The 23,799-nt window shown below is 44.4% G+C and overlaps 1 protein-coding gene across 1 annotated transcript in view; it reads left to right on the top strand.

The window, feature by feature from the left end:
• Positions 1-23,799, top strand: part of LOC111980355 (protein tweety homolog 3-like) — a 56,250-nt gene that overhangs the window by 15,194 nt on the left and 17,257 nt on the right. The window contains 6 exon segments of the mRNA XM_024011077.3: positions 2,352-2,521; positions 18,305-18,416; positions 18,657-18,877; positions 19,935-20,030; positions 22,152-22,224; positions 22,833-22,908. Coding sequence (XP_023866845.1) covers positions 2,352-2,521; positions 18,305-18,416; positions 18,657-18,877; positions 19,935-20,030; positions 22,152-22,224; positions 22,833-22,908 — 748 coding nt within the window.

Here is a 23,799-nt window from a genome sequence, read left to right on the forward strand (position 1 = left end):
GGAAGAGGATTAAATAAACATTCAGACACTCATTTAACACCATCCAAAATAATGTGTTATTTAAGCAACAAGGCACGGGGGGGGATATATGGCCAATATACCACGGCTAATGGCTGTTCTTAACGCACGACACAACGCGGAGCTGACAGCCAATCAGCATTCAGGGCTCAAACCACCCAGTTTATAAAACAGATAGTTACCAACTCCTGCATATATCCTTTTCATTCAAGGACTGTGAATTATTTGTTTTCTAAACAACCTTTACTTGGCATACAGTTGGCAGAATAAAGTCTTTTGTTTTTCCTGTGCAAGAATTAATGCATTTTTGCCTGCGATGGGCTCGATAAGTAAATGCTCTAAATATCATTAAAGTCAAGAAGTCTTAATGGATTTACTTCGAGAGCCTTCATTTCCCTTTATCTACGGTTCCATTTTAGGGAGAATGCTTTGTTTTTTATTCGCTTTTCACTGTCCGCACGCATGAACAGAAGACTGAAGCCCAGCAGCGCCCTAAAATTAGATCCTTATTTAGCATTTGCAACAAAGGAGCTGGGGCGGCGGGGCGGGCGGGGGCTGGAGTCGGCGGGGGCGGGGGGGGCTGTCTTGCATTTTGGAAATAATTTCCTATCGTCAAAGAGCTCAGAGCAGCTGTTGTTGAGGGAACGTGGCGGTAATACTGGATTAATTTCTTATTTAAGGCGTTTCAACACCAGGAAAAGGTGGAGAAGAACAATAATCTAAAAGACCATTTCCTATGCATGTTTGTTCTCAACGGGCTGATTGATATCCATGAGGTAGTGAAGCCAAATAATTACCACTGCTATCTGGGCATTTTAATCATATACAGTATTGCAATGGGCAAATCACTGCAAATGTACATCTGACAGCAGTAAAGAGCGAGTGAGCGGTGCTAAGCCCAAACGACAGTGGCCTTCCCCTCAGTCACCCCAGGGCCCTGGTCACTCAAGACTTTCTGTGTCACTCCACTCCAGACAGTTCTCTCTTCCCTCTGGTGGAGAAGTACTTCGCCTCCTCACACGAACCCTGACTCTCTTTACCCCACTTCCTATAAAGTCACAAGCTGTCTGGCCTGAGCCAACACAATGCTCTCTCCAGCACCCCGTTCTGTATGCCCACACAGAGTAGGTGAGACATACTTTGCACACATTGAAAGGGAAAGATGGCAGCTTGTGAGCGTCCCAAAGATTCCAGTCATTTTGAAGTGCTCACATGGAAACAGGAGTTCACTGGGTCCACAAAAATCAAGTTATTTGATGCCAAGCCAAAATTTCATACAGGTTATATCCATTACGATGAATCATAAGACTGAAGGTACTGTACAGCAGACAGATTTGGAGAATAATATGCTTTACAGTATCTTCAGTTTTTATGATTCATCGTAATGGATATATCCTGTTTGAAATTTGTGCTTGATTTGAAATAATTGTGGCCTTCCCCTGTATTATGAGAACTGGCTTTAAGTGAAACCTCAAAATGAGGACAGGGAAACACACAGATTATTCATGTGTGATGACGTTAGAGACTAAGATTATATGGTTTCTATGTGTTTCAGTAGGCTTTGTCAGAGTATGCGTCTTATGGTGGTGTGCTTGTTCATGATGGGGGGTTTTAATGAGGCTTGAGGTTTTTCCTCCTCTGCCTTCTACGTTATTCTCAAAGTTATGACGATAACCCTTAATTAACTGTGATCTGGTGTAAATGAGCTCTAACGAGCCAAAGGGCATAGCTAATAATCAGAGGGACCATCTCATTGCCATGTGACTTCTCTGGGTGGTCAGAGTGTATATCTGATTCAATAGCTTCTCATTCCTTGCAGACTGGATGTGCAGGATAGCCTAGCGGTTAGAGCGTTGGGCCAGTAACCAAAAGGTTGCTGGTTTGAAGCCCCGAGCCGGCATTGTTCTGCCCTTGAGCAAGGCAGTTAACCCCCAACGACAGCTGCTCCCCGGTCTCTGATGACATGGACGTCGATTAAGGCAGCCCCCCCCCCCCACACCTCTGATTCAGAAGGGTTGCATTAAATGCGGAAGACACATTTCGGTTGAATGCATTGTTGTTTAACTGACTAGGTATCCCCTTTCCCCAAATATCATTCCAACGGGCAACAGATATGCAGTAAAAAAAGAAAGATGTGTCTAAATTATACAATATTGTTCTAGGACCACGAAATGGATCCTGGATGCTTGGCTCCTGTARCTCTACATCCTACATAGTCTCTCTGAAAGCTTTCCCCAGCAGTTGTGTGTGTGTAATAACCGCAAAACTTTCCGTTGCTATTATTCATTATGTGTGTGAGATGACGTCTCATCGTCCTCTTGTTCCCCCCTCAGTCCATCCTGCTGCTGGGAGGCGTGGCTCTAGCCTGCCTGGCRCTGGACCTCCTCTTCCTGCTCTTCTACTCCTTCTGGCTGTGCTGCCGGCGGAAGAAGAGCGAGGAGCAGCCCAACGCCGACTGCTGCTGCACCGCCTGGTGTGTCATCATCGCCACGCTCGTCTGCAGGTGAGTCCCACGTGGAAAGACGTAAGGCTCTGATCACTCAACAGACCATTGGTTCACTACCCAAAATACAGGCCTAGCTGTAATGAGGTGGGCCATCTCTAATTTCAACATGTAAAGCCTGGGACTGCAGACGACAATGCAAGGATTAGCAATGTTAGCCATCACCCCTTAACCTCCTCTGATTAGCCATGTTCACCATCACCCCTTAACCACCTCGATTGGCCCTGTAGTGCACAGACATAAGCGTATTTCAWGCATGATGGAGCAGTTTGTGCCTTTTTAATCTCCTCCMTGATACCTTTGTTATCTAACACATTGCCAGCAGTCTTCCTCTGAGATGAGTGAACACCACCCACGGTGTCATACGTGACTGGCTTTAAGACCTCATGCCTAGTCTGCCGGAGGGAATTTATTAGGGGTTTAACGGTACATGTATTCGTACCGAACCATTCGGTACAGGGCCCGCGGTTCGGTCCATACCGTGAACCCGAATGAATACATAAAAGATATTTYCAGTCCAAAATACAAACACTAGTCCTATGTCTCTTGAGTCCATTTCAGGCTATTCCGTTAAAACAGCTAGAGCCTTTGCGTACTTTTTTTATCGACATTTAAATTTTAATTGGCGAATATCAAACTATACTTTTGTGAGYTGCAGAAGTTTATTATTTTTGTATGATGGCAAGTGGTYGGGTTGATTAACCAGAATTGGAGGATCTTCATTCATCATTTAAATCTCCAGCTTGGGAACATTTTGGCTTCCCAGTAGATTACAGCGCCGATGGACAGAGAGTTGTGGATAAATGCTTAACAGTGTGTCGTTCCGCTCAAGGAGAATAGCCTATGCAGCTGCCAACACCTCATGTTGACGCCCCAGTATACCGGAACAAGACAGAAACGCTAAGAAATAACAACAACGTCGTCTCCCCTCTGCATTCAAGCATTCTTTGGCAGCTGATTCTGACCTGGCCAAAGAAATTACAATAGCGATTGTAAAAAAGAAACAGACTACCAGTCTTCGGTTTATAGCTGCGGACATGCGACCATTGACGGTGGTTGAGAATGGGGGGTTTCAGCCCCTCGTAAACGTGCTCGAGCAACTATCATGGTGCGTTCATAACCACGAGGGAAGGGTACATTTTATATATAGGACTGGGAAGAATACACTTGAATGGCCCTCCAACAGGTAACTTCCCACCTCTCACATAGTTCGAAACGCAGCATCAGAGTGGAATCTTGAGAGGCCCAACATAACAATTCTGTCACAACAGACAATGCCAAGAACATTGTGAATGCTGAACATTGTGAATAGCATTTAATTTCCCCGCTGTACCGAAACCAAACTGAAACGTGACTCCAAAACCGCAATACATACCGAGCCGTGGGTTTGGTGAACCGCTACACCCCTAGAATTGATGGATAGTTTACTCTGCTGGAGGCTGAGCTCTAAGGAGAGCAGAACTGTGACCTGTCTCCGAACTCATAATGGACACAGGAGGTATTTGACACACACACTGTCAGATGCCGCTTTTATTGTTGTTTACACCTCTCCCCTTCTGAACTGAGGATACAAGAGCAGATCTTCATTTGACGTTGGACTTCACAAACCATGGGTTGCATGCTGTAGTCTGGGGATGACAGACAGGACCCCCACAATTCTTCTAAACTTTGACCTGCAAACTTAATCACGTTGAGAAATTATTCTGTTTTTGTGTAGGAAAACACTTTCTCTGCAGTGGAAGGGATGTAGTGTTTAAGTTTGTGGTAGATTGTAGCATCTGAAAGCTGCTGGTTTAGTGTCTAACTACTCTGGTGAGATGGTGGTATTTTTAGAACTAATCTTCTGCTTACTTCATTGGAGCTCTCAATTGGAGGGTAGGCTACTTGGGCGCTTGCTGCTTGGTGTTAACCCCTTCCTCATCTGGTGTTCGCATTTTTTAAACAATCTAGCATCTGCTCAAGCAGAGAATGAGAGGTGCACAGGGTTAAAAGGCTTGACACCACAAATCCTTCTACTCGATACTTTCTGCAGTCCGCCTCAAATTAAATAATCCTCAGTCACTGCTACTTTTTTGTATCTAGGTTATTAGCTTCCCTTGTTAACAAACTATTGTTTTGGCATGTCGGTTAGGACATCTACTTTGTGTATGGCACAAGTAATTTTTCCAACAATTGTTTACAGACAGATTATTTCACTTATAATTCACATCTATCACAATTCCAGTGTTCAGAAGTTACATTTACACTAAGTTGACTGTGACGATAAGCTGAAAGGCCGCTCAGCAAGAAGAAGCCACTGCTCCAAAGCTGCCATTAAAAAAAAGCCAGACTGCGGTTTGCAACTGCACATGGAGACAAAGATCGTACTTTTTTGAGAGATGTCCTCTGTCTGATGAAACAGAATACAACTGTTTGGACATTAATGACCATCATTATGGTTTGGAGGAAAAAGGGGGATGCTTGCAACTGAAAAACACGCATCCCAACCGTGAAGCAAGGGTGCAGCATCATGTTGTGGGTTCTTTGCTGCAGGAGGGACTGGTGCACTTACAAAATAGATGGCATCATGAGGGAGGAAAAATTGGGATATATTGAAGCAAATCTCCAAGACATCAATCAGGAAGTTAAAGCTTGGTCGCAAATGGGTCTTCCAAATGGACAATGACCCCAAGCATACTTCCAAAGTTGTGGCAAAATGGCTTAAGGACAACAAAGTCAAAGTATTGGAGTGGCCTTCACAAAAGGCCTGACCCCAAGCAATAGAAATTGTGGGCAGAACTGAAAACGCTTGTGTGCAAGGAGACCTACATACCTGACTCTGTTACACCAGCTCTGTCAGGAGGAATGGGCCAAAATTCACCCAACTATATTGTGGGAAACTTGTGGAAGGCTACCCAAAACGTTTGACCCAAGTTAAACAATTTAAAGAATGCTACAAATACTAATTGAGTGTATGTAAACTTCTGACCCACTGGGAATGTGATGAAGAAATAAAAGCTGAAATAAATCATTCTCTCTACTATTATTCTGACATTTCACATTTTTTATAAAGTGGTGATCTTAACTGACCTATCTAGGACAGGGTATTTTACAAGATTAAATGTCAGAATTGTGGAAACTGATTTAAATGTATTGGCTAAGGTGTATGTAAACATCCGACTTCAACTGTGGTGTTTAGTATATATATATACACACACAGTTATATATTACACTGCTCAAAAAAAAATAAGGGAAACTAAAATAACACATCCTAGATCTGAATGAATGAAAATTATTACTAAATACTTTTTCTTTTACATAGTTGAATGTGCGACAACAAAATCAACACAAAAATGATCAATGGAAATCAAATTTATCAACCATGGAGGTCTGGATTTGGAGTCACACTCAAATTAAAAGTGGAAAACCACACTACAGCTGATCCAACTTTGATGTAATGTCCTTAAAACAAGTCAAAATGTGGCTCAGTAGTGTGTGTGGACTCCACTGGCCTGTATGACCTCCCTACAACGCCTGGGCATGCTCCTGATGAGTGCGTATGGTCTCCTGAGGGATCTCCTCCCAGACCTGGACTAAAGCATCCGCCAACCCTGGACAGTCTGTGGTGCAACGTGGCGTTGGTGGTGGAGCGAGACATGATGTCCCAGATGGCTCAATTGGATTCCGGTCTGGGAACGGGCGGGCCAGTCCATAGCATCAATGCCTTCCTCTTGCAGGAACTGCTGACACAGTCCAGCCACATAGAGTCTAGCAGTCTTGCATTAGGAGGAACCCAGGGCAACCGCACCAGCATATGGTCCTCACAAGGTCTGAGGATCTCATCTCGGTACCTAATGGCAGTCAGGCTACCTCTGGCGAGCACATGGAGGGCTGTCGGCCCCAAAGAAATGCCACCCCACACCATGACTGACCCACCGCCAAACGTCATGCTGGAGGATGTTGCAGGCAGCAGAACGTTCTCCATGCGTCTCCAGACTCTGTCACGTCTGTCACGTGCTCAGTGTGAACCTGCTTCATTCTGTGAAGAACACAGGGCCCAGTGGCGAATTTGCCAATCTTGGTGTTCTCTGGCAAATGCCAAACGTCTGCACGGTGTTGGGCTGTAAGCACAACCCCACCTGTGGACGTCGGGCCCTCAACCACCCTCATGGAGTCTGTTCTGGCGTTTGAGCAGACACATGCACATTTGTGGCCTGCTGGAGGTCATTTTGCAGGGTCTGGCAGTGCTTCCACCTGTCCTCCTTGCACAAAGGCGGAGCTAGCGGTTCCTGCGCTGGGTTGTTGCCCTCCTCCACGTCTCCTGAGTTACTGGCCTGTCTCCTGTAGCGCCTCCATGCTCACACTAAGCTGACAGACACAGCAAACCTTGCCACAGCTCGCATTGATGTGCCATCCTGGATGAGCTGCACTACCTGAGCCACTTGTGTGGTTGTAGACTCCGTCTCATGCTACCACTAGAGTGAAACACCGGCAGCATTCAAAAGTGACCAAAACATCAGCCAGGAAGCATGGAACTGAGAAGTGGTCTGTGTGTCACCACCTGCAGACCACTCCTTTATTGGAGGTGTCTAGCTAATTGCCTATAATTTCCACCTTTTGTCTATTCCATTTGCACAACAGCATGTGAAATTTATTGTCAATCAGTGTTGCTTCCTAAGTGACAGTTGATCACAAAGTGTGATTGACTTGGAGTTACATTGTGTTGTTTAAGTGTTCCCTTTATTTTTTTGAGCAGTGTATATAAACAACATACAAAGCTGCAATAAAATCACATTTGTTTAGTCTAACTATGCCTAAAAAGCCAGGCCTTTCTGGGATTCTCAATGAGTTTCTTGTGACTTTCTGGATTGACATATGTGTATTAATTATAGTGGGAGTGGTATTGATTTGTTTAAAGCTGATGAAGTGGTTGTTGTCTGACTGAGAGACGCTGTTATGAAGATGAGGACATATTGATTCTATTTAGAGAGTAAGTTGATGCCACAGAACACTGAATAAGTGGAGAGAGGAAGTTGGAGAGGCATTGTTGTGCAATGTAATCTTCTGTATGATTTATGAACAGTGAAGAGTATTACACAGAAACCATTTTTTGTGGTCATGTGATGGGTCTCGGCTGTTARTTTTATTTATTTTATTTAACTAGATTTAAGTCAGCTGTTGAACAGCTCTAGGCTGAACCACAACCTGTTTTAATGGCCAGCCATATTTAGGCTTTAGTTTGCATCATTGGTATATGCAAGTTCCTGCGCTGCACTGCAGTCAAAATTGCCGTAGAATCATGCCAGTTTTCAGCGTCTCTGTCTGAAACGTTGGTTCCTTACCAAACACCATGCCAACGTCCCTATTCTCTGGGATAGACAGGATAACCGTGAGGCCTCGTCTCTGCAGGTAGTCCTCCAGCAATGTACTGGAAAGTAACGAAAAAGTTAGCAAAACAAAGGATTTCCCACGTTCAAACTGAAATCATGTGACAAATGAGCCCCCACCGTAGTTTCCATGGCAACATTCTCTCAGAAGCCACCTCAGGACACAGAYGAAGACCCAGAGGGGCTGGCTCAGAGCAGGCAGGGGTTTGGCTCAGAGGAGGCAGAGGGATTCTCAAGGACTCTGGTGGTTTAGCGTTAGAACCCTTTGAATGACAATAATATTGTGGTGTATTTTCAGGAATTAGGCTACCCCAAGAATTCTGCAAAAGTGTCAATCTTGCGGAGCTAATCACACTAGATGGTCTACTATACTGGACAAAATGTAAACGCAAGGTATAAAGAAATACAAGATCCCAGACATTTTCCATACACACAAAAATATTATTTCTCTCAAATATTGTGCACAAATTTGTGTACATCCCTGTTAGTGAGCATTTCTCCTTTGCCATTTCAAGAAGCTGATTAAACAGCATGATCATTACACAGGTGCACCTTGTGCTGGAGACAATAAAAGGCCACTCTAAAATGTGCAGTTTCGTCACACAACACAATGCCACAGATGTCTCAAGTTTTGAGGGAGCATGCAATTGGCATGCTGACTGCAGGAATGTCCAACGGAGCTGTTGCCAGAGAATTGAATGTTAATTTCTCTACCATAAGCCTCCAACAACGTTTTATAGAATTTATCAGTACCGTGCTGAGGTGTATTTATGTCTGTAATTAAGCCATTTTGTGGGGGAAAACTCATTCTGATTGGCTGAGCATGGCTCCCATGACTGCGCCCCTGCCCAGTCATGTGAAATCTATAGATTATTTATTTATTTCAATTGACCGATTTCCTTCTATGAACTGTAACTCAGTAAAATCTTTGAAATGTTGCGTTTTATATTTTTGTACTGTATACTTCAATGGGATGGCAAAGTATCACGTTGGGGTAAATGCTAAGGACGATATACCCTTTCACTATCAAAGAGTAGCTCTGTGTCTAGTACAGTGGGAAACCAGACCAAACTGTTCTGTTTCTAAATCCTTCCTTCCGGAGTCCCTCCCAACCAATGATTTACACGGCTGTCTGGAATAACGACAGGCTAGTCCACCACAATCACACAGACAAGCTTTGGAATCCCTGGGTCTCACAAAGGGTCATGTTCTGAGTGTCAGTGACAGATAAGTGAATGAACAGTGCTGTCTGTCAAAATAATGGACCTAGAATTCCTAGAAAAACGTTCCTTTTCGATTATGCAGCCCCTTTGTGAGTGATCTCTTAACTTCTTGGCGCTACGGATCCCTTTTGCGGGATCATTTTCCTAAACAACCGCTGAATTGCAGGGCGCCAAATATATTACTAAAAATATTTATAATCATGCAATCACAATTGAAATATACCAAAACACAGRTTAGCTTGTTGTTAATCCACCTATCGTGTCAGATTTTGAAAATATGCTTTACAGCGAAAGCAATCCAAMRTTTTGTGAGTYTATCAATCAATGCTAGAACAGCTAGCTCCAAATTAGCATGGTCAGAAAAGCAATAAAATGAATCGCTTACCTTTGATAATCTTCGGATGTTTGCACTCACGAGACTCCCAGTTACACAATAAATGTTATTTTTGTTCGATAAATATTACTTTTATAACAAAAACGCCATTTGGGTTGCGCTTTATGTTCAGAAAACCACAGCCTCGTTCCGTTCGACCAAAATTCCAAAAAGTATCCGTAATGTTCGTAGAAACATATCAAATGTTTTTTATAATCAATCCTCAGGTTGTTTTTAACAWACATAATCGATAATATTTCAACCGGACCGTAACCTATTCAATAAGAGGGAAAGAAAATGGAGAGCTACCCCTCTCGCACGCAGGAACTAATCAAAGGACACCTGACTAGTTTTGAAAAATCTCGCTCATTTTTTCCCAAATAAAAGCCTGAAACTATGTCTAAAGCCTGGTCACAGCCTGAGGAAGCCATTGGAAAAGGAATCTGGTTGATACCCCTTTAAATGGAAGAAAGTCGGGAAATGAAACACAGATTAAAAATTAAAAATACATTAAAAAATAATTTCCGTTTTAGATTTCCTCAGGTTTTCGCCTGCAAAATCAGTTTTGTTATACTCACAGACAATATTTTGACAGTTTTGGAAACTTTGGATTGTTTTCAATCCTAATCTGTAAATTATATGCATATTCTACTATCTGGACCTGAGAAATAGTCCGTTTACCTTGGGAACGTTATTTAAAAAAATAAATTAAAAAATCTGACCCCTAGCGTCAAGAAGTTAGGACAAAGCTATTGGCCATTCTGGCCACTCTGTAGTGTCTGAGGTCTGGGGCACAGCCCAGTATTTATGACTGATGAAAGGTTTTTGGTCTTCTCACCTCAGTCTCCCTCCATCCGTCTGTGGATAGGCACTTCCCAGCCTTCTGTTTCAAGGCGCTGTGACCCAGATGGAGGATGGTACCGCTCCCTGAACTGTAATTGCATCTCTGGCTGAATCTGAATGATGGATATCTGTCCTCCCTGAACCCCCAGTGAGTAATGACCATCTGCCCGCTGCCTTAACAGTGAGCTTCTGGAGTCTCTCTGCCCGCCTCTCTGGCACTGGCCCTTCTGTGAGAACGAATCCATCCACATGATGCAAGTCTCTGCAAGCCCAGGCAGCTGAAAATATTTKTTCCCGGCCGTGGGAGTCTTATCGACTCCCATCTATGCTTGTAGGGAGAAGAGATTCATCAAACTCTCTTCGCCCTACCCTCCTTTCACAGGCTATGAGAGGGTCTCTCCCCATTGGGAAGAAGCACAACCCATAATAAGCAGCGGAGGTATCATGAATTGAGCAAGACTACTCTCTGTGCTTAATGCTAATGTGTAATTCATGTGGTCTGTGCTAGGGATGGGCCCGGTTAATCAAACGGACGTTAGTATTTGATTATTTGCGAGTGTACATTTTCTGCTGCAAAAATGTGTAGGCCTATTTTAACATTGAATAGGCTTTGTCTGAATTAACTAAAATGATCCATGATGTGACATTACTACATACAATTAAATACCGTGACATTTGACATTCTTCATTTAATAAAACAACAAACTTTTTAATATAGTTTTTATGATGTGCACCCCATAAAAATAAAAAAAAGACACACTGGTAGCCCTCACACATTTCACTCGTGTAAATCGGTAGGCGATGTSAACAAAACCTTTAAACAGGTCAAAATTCACAAAGCCGCTGGGCCAGACTGATTACCACGACATGTACTCAAAGCATGCGCGGATCAACTGGCAAGTGTCACTGACATTTTCAACCTCTCCCTGACTGAGTCTGTAATACCTACATGTTTCAAGCAAACGACCATATTCCCTGTGCGCAAGGAAGCAAAGGCAACCTGCCTAAATGACTACCGCCCCATGACACTCACGTCTGTAGCCAATGAAGTGCTTTGAAAGGCTGGTCATGGCTCTCATCAACAACATCCTCCCAGACACCCTAGACACCTCCCTCTGCAACTGGATCCTGTACTTCCTAACGGGCCACCCCCAGGTGGTAAGAGTAGGCCACAACACGTCTGCCACGCTGATCCTTAACACTGGGGCCCCTCAGGAGTGTGTACTTAGTCCCCTCCTGTATTTCTTGTTCACCCACGACTGCGCGGACAAACACGACTCCAACACCATCATTAAGTTTGCTTGGTGTCCACATCACCAACGAACTATCATTGTCCAAACATACCAAGACAGTTGTGAAGAGGGCACGACAAAACCTTTTCCCCCTCAGGAGACTGAAAAGATTTGGCATGGGTCCCCAGATCCTCAAATGGTTCTACAGCTGCACCATTGAGAGCATCCTGACCGGTTGCATCACCGCCTGGTATGGCAACTGCTCGGCATCTGACCGTATGGCACAACAGAGGGTAGTACGAACGGCCCACTACATCCCTGGGACCAAGCTTCCTGCCATCCAGGACCTATATAATAGGTGGTGTCAGAGGAAAAGCCCATAAAATTGTCAGAGACTCCAGTCACCCAAGTTATAGACTGTTTTCTGTGCTACCGCACGAGCAAGGTACCGGAGCGCCAAGTCTAGGACCAAAAGGCTCCTCAACAGCTTCTACCCCGAAGCCATAAGACTGCTGAACAATTCATAAAATCGCCACCGGACTATTACATTGACACCCCCCCCCCCCCCCCCCCCCCCCGCCCCCCCCCCCCCCCCGCCCCCCCCCCGCCCCCCCCCCCCCCCCCCCCCCCCCCCCCCCCCCCCCCCCCCCCCCCCCCCCCCCCCCCGCCCCCCCCCCCCCCTCTTGTACACTGCTACTCGCTGGTTGTTTGTTACCTATGCATAGTCACTTCGCCCCCACCTACATGTACCGATTACCTCAACTAGCCTGTACCCCTGCACACTGACTCGGTACCGGTGTATACAGCCTTGTTATTGTTATTCTTATTGTGTTACTTTTTATTTTAGTCTACTTGGTAAATATCTTCTTCGTCTTGAACTGCACTGTTGGTTAAGGGCGTGTAAGTCAGCATTTCACGGTAAAGTCTACACTTGTTGTATTCGGCGCATGTGACACAGTTTGATTTGGTTTATTGTGAGGCAATCAAAGCGGCACTACAGTCAGAGGCTCCGTACTGTATGTAGCCTAGCAGGTGAGTGGGGACATTTCTAATCATGAAAGGAATAGAAATGAGGAAGTTTAGACTGTTGTCAGAGGCTCCATTCTGTATGTAGCCTAGCAGGTGAGTGGGGACATTTCTAATCATGAAGGAATAGAAACTGAGGGAAGTTAGACTGTTGTCAGAGGCTCCATACTGTATGTAGCCTAGCAGGTGAGTGGGGACATTTCTAATCAATGCATAAAGGAATAGAAATGAGGGAAGTTAGACTGGTGTTTCATCTGAAGCTCGCCGTCACGTATACAGTTACTGTTCCGTTGTAGGGCATTACATAGGAGAAGCGTGAGAGATTACTACTCTGCCAATGACTGTACCTGTTATAGCAGCACGTGTCTCGCGTTGGACTGTATCCGTAATCGGTAGATGGTTCTGATGCAAAGGCTGCCGTGTGCATGGCCGAGCAGTGCCCAAGAAAGTGTTCAATCAAATAGTTTGATGCCACCACRACCCCTTCAAATGAAAAGCCAACAGCGGGGCGGGACATAACTCTCAAGGTGGGTATACGTTATAAGCTTAGACCTGAGTTCCACTCTGGGCTAGGAGTTGTTGTACTTGTAGACAAGGAAGGGGAGTGCGGTCTCACACACACTGACCCCTGCCCGTCCCCCTGCTACAGCAGCAAACAGAGTTTTACAAAAGTTTCACCAAAAAACACGTTTTTCGACTATCCGGATATCCGATAAAAAAAAAATATATATATATATTGTATTATTCGAAAAGTGAAAATATTTCAAATGCCCATCCCTAGTCTGTGTGCATGGAAGCRTTTTTGGAGGGGGAGAAAACAAATCCGGTCTGCCATTAATGATAAACAGTWACCAAAGTAGTGGGTGGTTTTGTAACAGAGAATCTTAACTGTCATGCACGTTGTGTGTTTTAATAATCTGCCAATAAAGATATGGGAGGATGAGGAAACGGCTTCTTCAGCTGTAATTTAGAAAACATGAGCTTTGTGTTGTGGGTTCAGCCCCCAGGCCACCCAGACAAGTAAACAGTTTAGTCTGTTTCCTCTATTTGTTTAGTACTTCTCAGATCYTGGCATCATTGTCTACGCAGAGGCCCTGCCAGGAGTCTCAAGGCGCTGAAATGGAAGTCGTTCTGCTCATCTAGGGACGGACAGATGGACACACAGACAGCAAACTGTGGACAGTCACTGTCTGTAGCTCATACATAGATGATCAAAGCGGAATTAGGAAAGCAGCCACAAACGCAGAACAAAATGGCCTCATGGCAAGTGACAGAGGAAGGACAGACCGACCGACATTAAAAATGGCCGACATCTTCTGCTCATGATCTTTTTCAATGTTTTCCTGTTCACCTGTTGACCACATGGAAAAWGAGGCCTCGGCTCTTCATGGATCCACCCAAATAAATGCAATAAGTCCGTTTTCTGTATTGCACTGCGTTCAAGGACACTTTTTAAGAATCCAACCATCTGCTTTGTGCAGTTTATGTTCAGCATTGTGGAGGTGTGAAAACACAGCCTAAAATAAAATCCACTCCGTATCTGCCTGGAAACAAAGCCTATTCTCTCATGTATAGATGAGGCCATCATTGTAAATGATCATTTGTTCTTAACTGACTTGCCTAGTTAAATAAAGGTTGGATAAACAAATAAAAAATGTATAATGATACTATGTAAGTAATCCTCTGGGATTTGACTGTTAGGCCAGATACTTGTATATGCATGCAGTCTCAGAGGAGTCATGAGAAAGGGAAGAACAACATGAGAGGAGAACAAAGAACTCCCACGCGTACTGAAAACTGAGTAATGTCTTACAAATGGAGGACGCCCAAGAGAGAYACCCATTTAAAAGCTTCCATATCCCCAATAAAGAGTTAATTTATTTGGGAGAGCTTGTGAAATCCAAGCATGAGCTTTTTGCTGACTCAATTGTGGAATCTTCCTGTTTTTGTCACATCCATTTTAACACTGGGCTGAATCCTGCTTTCACGCCCCCTGAGTTGGATCAGTTCAGAGCCATGTTGTTGGATTCAGCTGAAATCACTGCAGAGCGGCTCACAAAAGCATGGAGACCTGATGAGCATGTGGGCTGCATGACAATTACTCTCTCCCTGTGTGTCGTCATGTGTGTGTGTGTGTGTGGTGAGCGCATGGGGAAAGTGGGATTAGAGCGATGAGTAAAAATGCCGCATGTGGTATATCAAATGAAGTTTAATGCCACGMGAATGACAGGCAGTGTAAGTTTATGGTCCAACTGTCATGAAACTTGAGAGAATCTCAGCATTTTTTTTTTTACTGAAGTCTTGCACAAAGCTCATGATTTGAGGGAGTCCTCGCAGTCACATGCCCATCCTCTGTCACTCTGTTACGTTTTGGCTGCGAAACTTGAGGTTGTCGAGATCAAAGGAGTTGTTGCTGCTTGCATAATTAAAGATGATGGAAATCCCAGGCAAGAGCCTTGGAAGCAGAACTGCCTTTCATGTAAATCCGTTTTTAGGCTTGACATTGAGTGTGCGATAACATCTCTCTGGTTTGTCTTCAGCCTGCTGTAAACACACTGTGCTGGTGGATGACAGGGAGATGGAACTCAGATATGTCATTTCTGGCGTTGTCTTTTTGAACACCTGAACATAAAGCACTTAAGTCATGTTTGTCTGGCTGCTTTGGCAGTCCTGAATCACTGACCTTACAGTGAGAGAAACAACAACGCTCTGTTYTTGTGTATTTCATCTCTGGCTGTGTTTCCTGTTCTCAGTTTCCACCACAGTTTACCAGTCCCCAGAYGGAGATGTGCTTTGTTTGCCCTGAACACAAACCCATAGCTCCAGCTCACCTTTCCATCCTTCAGAGTATGAGAGGAAGAGATTTTCCTAGCTAGCAGCAGTTCAGGAATTGGCCAATCCCATCCACTCATTGGACGCAGGGTGAAGAGGYGTGGACTGGCTCCCATTTTAACAGGAGGTGTTTCCCTTGTCAACGTGACATTTGATTTAATCCCCTCTGACATCAGATGCTCCTGTGTAAAGGACTGGGGACGTTATGTCACAGGCATGAAGAGTTAAGCCTATACAGACCTGCTTTAAAAAAAAGGAAAGATCTGAGCTTGGTTTTATGGGGGGGGGTGAACATTTGATATTATGTATCTTACTGGTAGGGTGGCTCGCTGAAGTCTGTTTTTTTCACACGACGTCTAGACAGCGTAGGAGGGCTAGATCAGCTTAGTCTTCACAATATACACTGAGTGTACAAAATATTAAGAACACCTGCACTTTCCATAGGCTGACCAGGTGAAAGCTATGATCCCTTATTGATGTCACTTGTAKAATCCACTTCAATCAGTGTAGACGAAGGGGAGGCGACAGGTTAAAGAACAGGTTAAAGAGGCGACAGAAGCCTGGAGACAATTGAGACGTGGATTGTGTAGGTGTGCCATTTGAAGGTGAATGGGCAAAACAAAAGATTTAAGTGCGTTTGAACGGGGTATGGTACTTGGTGCCGGGTGCACCGGTTTGTGTCAAGAACGGTTTGTGTCCAGCCAACTTGACACAACTGTGGGAAGCATTGGAATCAACACAGCATCCCTGTGGAACACTTTCAACACMTTGTCTATAGATTTTATGCAGGGGATGATTGAATGTCTTTCTCCAGGTTTGTTATGAAGTAGTTTAACTTGTCTTATGTCTATAATGATTAACTCTGCTTCTTTCTCCCCTCCCTGAGGTAATTGTCGTATTGTACAGCTTTAACTTTGCTCAAATGTGGTTGCCATGGCAATTTCATAAGTCATTGATGGTGCGTCAAAATGTAATATCACTGTTGCTGTGGCTGCATCGTAGAATTCAGTTTGACTCTTTGTTCAGAGATTTTCTCCTCATCTGTCCTTGAAGATTCTCTACTTCAACTGAGACATTATGTTGAGTAAGCCTAGTTTCTGTTGATGTAGCCTAGTTATTGCTGCAGCCTTAAATGCATGACACTCAAACTTCTCTTTTGAAATGTTCAAAGTTTTGGTTACTACTACTGGAATGGCCTGGTCTTGGCTCCATTGGTGCTGAACAACTAGATGTTTATCAATGCCAGAGGAACCCTTTGTTTGGCCTTACCCCAGACCCACACCCTATACAGATCATCCTGGCAGATTTACTGCCTTGCAGGAATGATCGGAACTCTGCTGCAGGAAACCATGTAACCATAACCTTAGGAAGATGACGTCTGTCTGAGAACCACAACTGAACGTACCTGCTTTGAACATACTGTAGGATAATGGCAGCGAAGCTTTGAAATCCTGCAATACAATGTTAAAAGCCAGTCTGTTTGACCAGAACGTCTCTTTTGATACGCTGCCCTCAGACCTCCTTCCATCTTGCTTGTACAGTCCCTCCAACTGCCTTGTAATGATGTCATCATGATATCGGCCTATTTACTTTAGTTTATAGCTCGGAAGGACTCTCTGTATGGAGCCTGTCCTCCATCTGATGTCACGTGTGTGAACTGTAGATGGACTGTCCTTCAACAAGCTGCTGTACACGTGGAACGCTCCTCCAGTTTGCATGTGTTCAGCTGAGAGTGACCATATGGTCACTAGGCTATTGTTTGGGCTGGCTGTCTGGCTCGGCAGTCTCTCAGTCAGCAGGGTGGCAGTGATTGTGACGCCTATTGAACTGCTCACAATGGGAGGGAGTTGGAGAGAGAATATTTCTTATTTTAATTATGTTAATATTGTAAATCTCCAAAGTAAGTTTTGGCAATATGTACATTTTTACYTCATGCCGATAAAGCGAATTGAGAGAGAGATGCTGTAGTGACCCCTGGTGGTGAGGTATTTGTTTCCCAAGGGGGAAAGAGGTTAAAAGTAGTGACAACTCCTCCTTAGACAAGGCTGATATCATTCTCGTTGTTGATTCAATTGATTACCCCCCACATGTATTGAGCAACAGTCCCACTCTCACCAGGTCTTCAGTTCCTACTGAGTTTCCTGGGTTTCACTGTTGAGCAAAATTCAATCGCATTCTAATCTAAAGGACAACTCAGACTTCTAAAGGCCTACTGGTATCGGTTTTTAATAGGTAGCTAATATTCAGAATCTGTATGTAAATAATTAGATACGTGCATCAGAAATTCAGCGTTGGATATTGCCACCTCTAATGCATTTGATTCCACTTGGGAACCACTCTAGCGCAGTGGTTCCCAACCTTTTTTGGTTACTGTACCACCATCTGAATTTTGCTCTGCCTGGAACATCCCTGAAGTACCCCCTCATGTGCATTTTACCAGTAGGCCTGTGGTCTCATGAGTCTTCTCAAGTTTCCCTGTGGATAGGCCAATTACCCCCAGGGCTCCTGGTTCTCCTGGTTGGGAACCACTGGTCTAGCACTAGCTGGCAGGCAGTAGGTCTTTGAGTATAGGGGGAGCCAGGACGGCTCCCCCTATACTCTCCGGCCTCCATGAATGGGCAAGGGTTGATGTCCTGTGTCAGTGCAGCCTTTGTCAGCTCTATGGTGTGGCTCTGGGCATTGCTGACCCATTCCTCTTGGTTGCTATGGACTCTGTATAGGGAGGCTTTCTGCTGGAGCTCAATGCTGCCTGTTTAGTAGCATCTATCCCTGGCAGGGTTGATGCAGGGTTCACACGCCMACCCCCTTCGTCTGTCTGTCTGCCGTGCTGTGCCGACCCCTCTTCCTCCTCCTAACCGCTTCCTCTCCTCCCCTTTGTCTCCCTTCAGCGCCGGCATTGCTGTTGGTTTCTATGGGAACGGCGAGACCTGTGACGGCYTGAACAGGCTGACGTACTCCCTGCGCCACGCCAACCGCACGGTGGCAGGAGTGCAGAAACTGGTAATACTCAGAACTCCCATTTAAACAATGACACCGCAGCAAAATCTCTACTGTCACAGCCATAACATGGGCTGGGCCCCACATTCACAGTTATCATACTGTTGATCACTATAAGGAGCAATGATTCCCCTGCTAACCCCAAATAGATACGATATAATATAATAAACACTATTGATTTTGTCTATCCCCATAAGGAGTGGGTTGTTTGTGACTTTGTCCCTCCCTGTGCCTACTACCTAGGTATCAGACAGCACGGGCTCCCTGAAGCAGACGGTGGATGGCAGTCTGGGGCAGCTGGAGGGCCAGTACGCCAAGCACACAGACTATCTGTCTATCATCCAGAAGCTGCAGGGCCAGCTGGACGAGCTGGTGAGGCAGATGGTGGAGATCCCCTTCTGGGACAACAGCGACATCTCCCTGGAGGAGCTGGCCGTCAACATCGAGCTCTACGACTGGTACAGGTGAGAGATGGACAGACTGGGAGACTCAATTACATGACATCTCAGGACATACACTTTCTATGGTTCACCAAAACCATTACCAGAACTGAGGCCTGTTTGTTTTAGTACATCGTTTGGCTATTGTAGGTGAATGTAGTTGGAGTTTGTTTTCTTGTCATGTTGTAGGATACATTGCTTGTATTTCAAGTTGGGGATTAGGGAGTTTTTATTATTAGCTATTTTTGCTGCTGCCTCATTTACATACAGGAACGTGGGTTTAATGGAGCGTGAACAGAACTACATAYCTTCCACTCTGAGAGGAATCCTGCACTACAGGATTAGCAGTTTACGCGAACAGTACGTCATTCCTCGTAGATTTATGTTTATGCTGGTGTCGTGCTGCATAATTCCACTGCTAGGCCTTTTAGAGAGAGAATCATCTCAGTTGATACTCAGAAAAAGCTAACATGAACCACAACAAACCTCAGATTTTTCTGGGGAAACCCTTCAAATGAACCATTTAGTGGGAGGAGACACTGGATGAAACACAACACAGTCCTCCCTCCTGTAACTCGTGTTAACAACCCTGCAGTGTAAGATTGTGAAATGTACTGAGGTTATATAAACTGTTGGATAGTTGGTCTCCTGGTGAGACCGTCCAGCCAGACAGTCAGTGATGTTCAGTTGGATCTGTATGAATGTGAAAGTAGTCAACAGAGATGACTGCAGTCAACAGCGGAAAGGCCTTTACAGTTAAATCAGTCTGATTCAGCAGCCGACCCTCACTGCTACTTCCTCTTGACATCTCAAACACTTCCTCCCTCAGCATCTCGCAGGGGAAGTGGACTTCAAATCACATCTCCTTTTTGTTTTATGCATGTTTGAAGCAATCCCCATGTTTGTATRCTTTTGTTTTCTTTAGCAGTACCGATGTGATTTGTACAGTGGTCATAGATAACATCTTCTTCTTTCTGTTCTGTGCTGCGTTTGTCAGCAGGTGTTGGGGTTTCTTCAGTCAGTTGTGTTTGTGGTTGGGTGTTGGTTTCGTAACTGTTGTTATTGTTGTTTTCCACCTCAGGTGGCTGGGCTACTTAGGCCTGCTGCTTTTCAACATCCTCATCTGCCTGCTGGTGCTGTTTGGCCTCATTCGCAACTCCAAGGGAACACTTATTGGGTGAGTCCTACCATGTGAGGGAGTGAACCAAAAAGAACTGTGGTGAGGGGGACCATGTTCTGCTAGGCCGTATATTTATAGCTATTGTCATGCTATTGAATTATTTAAACAAAATGAATGCCTCCAACGTGTCAGAAGTTTTATCTCAAGTATCACTTTGTTCGCCCGTTGCAAATTACTTTTGACTGTACGCTGAACAACCTTGTCATTGCGATTATGTGAGACGAATTCACGCTTCAAAAAGTGTCAGCCAGTCACAGTCCATTTGGCACGTACATTAAAACTAATCTCTCATAAAATTCCTCTGTCTCAACTCTTGACAACTATGCAGGAAGTATGTTAGATCCTTTTTAAAAGGCATCAAGGACACAGGCTCAGCACTGCCTGTCCTCCTCTTCAGTCCCTTCCCTTCTATTTCATTTAATGATCTGTGTCTGTGGATACAGCGGGGTCAGTTTGGGTGGCTCATTATCATGTGAGTCAGTTCCAGAGTGTTGGGCTTTATGCTTCCCCCAGGTCCCCCTCTCCTATCCCTCCTATGTCCTTTCATCTCACGCATCCTCAGTGAATCAGACCCAGGTCATCCTCAAGCCCTGCCCAGAGACCAATGAAGGGGTACTTCCTCTAACATAATTAACCCTAACTCTCCTTGTGAGATGAGGGAAACATTATCCCAAGTCCCTGTGGGTGTTTAGGGTTGAAATCAAGGTTTCCTTTTTCATAGCTCAACATTAAACCCTCCAGCATTTCATTTACATCAGTCATAATGTGTAATAGCCATCGTTTGGTGTTAAGGCTGAGTAACTCCCAGTCCAAGGCAATGTTCCCTCAATTGTTTTGCGGCATTGAGAACATTTTTGTCTGCTGGGAGCAAACTTGAACGTTATGAAAATTCTGTGCAACTTCCAGTGTGTGTTTTACTGTGTGATCTGAGGCTGTAGCAAGTTTTTTTGTTAGTTTTAACTAGAGGTCGACCGATTATGATTTTTCAACGCCGATACCGATTATTGGGGGCCCAAAAAAAGCCGATACCGATTAATCGGCCGATTTTTATATTATTTTATTTGTAATAATGAGAATTAGAACAATACTAAATGAACACTTATTTTAACTTAATATAATACATAAATAAAATCAATTTAGCCTCAAATAAATAATGAAACATGTTCAATTTGGTTTAAATAATGCAAAAACAAAGTTTTGGAGAAGAAAGTAAAAGTGCAATATGTGCCATGTAAAAAAAAAAGCTAACGTTTAAGTTCCTTGCTCAGAACATGAGAACATATGAAAGCTGGTGGTTCCTTTAACATGAGTCTTCAATATTCCCAGGTAAGAAGTTTTAGGTTGTAGTTATTATAGGAATTATAGGACTATTTCTCTCTCTACTGTTATAGCTATTATGCACATAGCAACATGGTTTAGGAAAAGCACCAATTCCATAGTGTACTGATATTTCAGAACCACGGACAGCGAACTCTATCCAACTCAGGAGAAAGCTCATTTGTTATAAAGTAATATTATTTTTATTAGTGTTGCACCATTTGTTATGTAATATAACCACATACAATTTCAGTAGCACGTCTTAGTGATGGACTGTGCCATCCCCACGGCCTCCACAATGGATTAGTCCACTCAGACAGGTGCCAATCAGACAGATGTCTTGTGAACAATGATGATAAATAAAAACGAAAGAAATCTTGGTCGACCAAACAATCAACCAGTCTACTAAATGGGGTCAGCCCTAAAATGTGCACGCAGATACATGCGGTTCTTCACTTTGATCTCAAAACAAGTGCATCTACTCGCGGTCACTCGTGCCTGTCAATGCAATGGAATCCTCCTCCGACGCGCTCTGCCTATAACAAAATCTCAGACGTTTGTTTTCCCGGTGTGTTGCTTTGAAAGGGACAAATATTATGTTGATTCGATCACAATTCCCACAGTAGAGGGAAACGTTGCTTGTGTAAACTAACGGGGTGAATCTGTAGTAAACTTGAGTGAAGTTCAATCTCGTGCGTCACTGTGCGGGCTGATATTTCTTCTGGGTGGCAGTCCTGTTCTAACCTCTGTCCTCCCTCTCTCTCTCTCTCTCTCTCTCTCTCTCTCTCTCTCCTTCCCCAGAGTGTGTCTTCTGGGCATCCTGGCTCTGGTTATTAGCTGGGCCTCCCTGGGTCTGGAGTTGGCTGTGTCTGCCGTGAGTGTCTCCATGGGAACATGGCTCTATATCTCTATGTTGAGGCTTGGAACCCAGAGCTCAGCCCCAGTAGTGTGGGAGTTAGAACCTGTACAACCTTTTACCTGAATCACTGCAGTGGGCCAGCTGACACTGAACAAAATAGAATGTTTGGCATGAGGTGCTATAATCAGTATGATTCATGAAGTTAGGTTTGTTAACACTTGCCAAGTTTATCTAGGGACAATTGCGAGGCAGACTAGCTACTACAATTTATAGCTGGTACAGTGTGCCGTTGGTTGTGCGCAGCATGCCTTTATCAAATATGTAGGACCCGGTGGGATCTGTCTTTATGCAAATCCCCCTCCCACACCATTTCAAATGGATAATTCCCTCCCCTGCATATGAATCAGAGATGACCCCCCCCCCCGCCTCGTCTTCCTTCCGTGACACGATGGTGCATGTGATCTTTATTATCTCCTGGTGGAATCCTCTAGTGAGACTGATTATCCTACAGACTAAACATTCTCATTATTCTAACTACTGTGTTGTTGGGAAATGTCCTGTTGTGCTTTCTGACTGTTTGGTTTTTCCCCACCGTGTGAATGTGTTTCACTCCCTCTCTGCAGACCTCCAGTGACTTCTGCGTTGCTCCTGACATGTTCGTCACCCAAATGACCGAACAGTATGGAGTGCTCAATAAAGGTGAAGATTCATTAAGAGGAATCGTCAGTGTCTTTGATCTCTCAATAAACGTGACAAATCTATCATAAAGAGAAATGAAGACTCTGCTCTCTGTGCGATTCACGTCTAACTCTACTTTTAAGTTGTTCTGTGCAAGAATGCTGAGAGGCAAGTTTTTGTTAGATTTCTCACAGTCACGTAAGCTTTCATATCCTGTTTGTTTTGGAGGAGAACCGTCTGCTGACAATGAATTGCGTTCTCTCTTCAACTTGACAGAACACGACAACAGTTGTAGAAAATCGTTTTAGGGGGAAATGCCTAACACCAATGAAAAGTGTGGCTTTAACACTGTCTGTTTGTTTGTTTGATAAAATGAGTGTTTCTTTTGTCGTCGGGTACTCATCTGGAGGATGTTTTTGATAGCTCTGACAAATGATTGGATTCATTCTCTTCAGTAGCATGCACGCTGGGATATGATGCGGAAATAATGACAGAGCAACGACACAAATGCCAAAAGCGCTTTAATATGTGCCAGACAAGCCCAATCACTTTGATGCTCAGTCAATCCCCCATCCCACCCTGGGGAGAGAGATAAAACGTTTTATTTTCTCTGGCCAGCGGTGAAATGTATTGCTTTCAGATTTATGGACCTGGGCTGGGGTGCATGAGCTACCTCCTCAAACCTGTAATAGGATTCAATAAATTACCCCCAGAGCATCTGTGGCCGGGCAGACAAGCCAGGGGTGACGGGCTGCGCTGCATTTTAAGTGTCTAATGCGACCTGTGGCGTAATTGGCCAATCTGGTCCCATGATGAGGAGAGAGATGGAGCCAGGGGTGTGTGAAGTAGTGTGTGTGTGTGTGTGTGTGACTGAGATAAGACCAGTGGAGGAGGGGGGTGAGGAGAGAGACG

The sequence above is a fragment of the Salvelinus sp. IW2-2015 genome, linkage group LG20 (genome assembly GCF_002910315.2).
Source record: "Salvelinus sp. IW2-2015 linkage group LG20, ASM291031v2, whole genome shotgun sequence".
NCBI classification, from domain to species: domain Eukaryota; kingdom Metazoa; phylum Chordata; class Actinopteri; order Salmoniformes; family Salmonidae; genus Salvelinus; species Salvelinus sp. IW2-2015.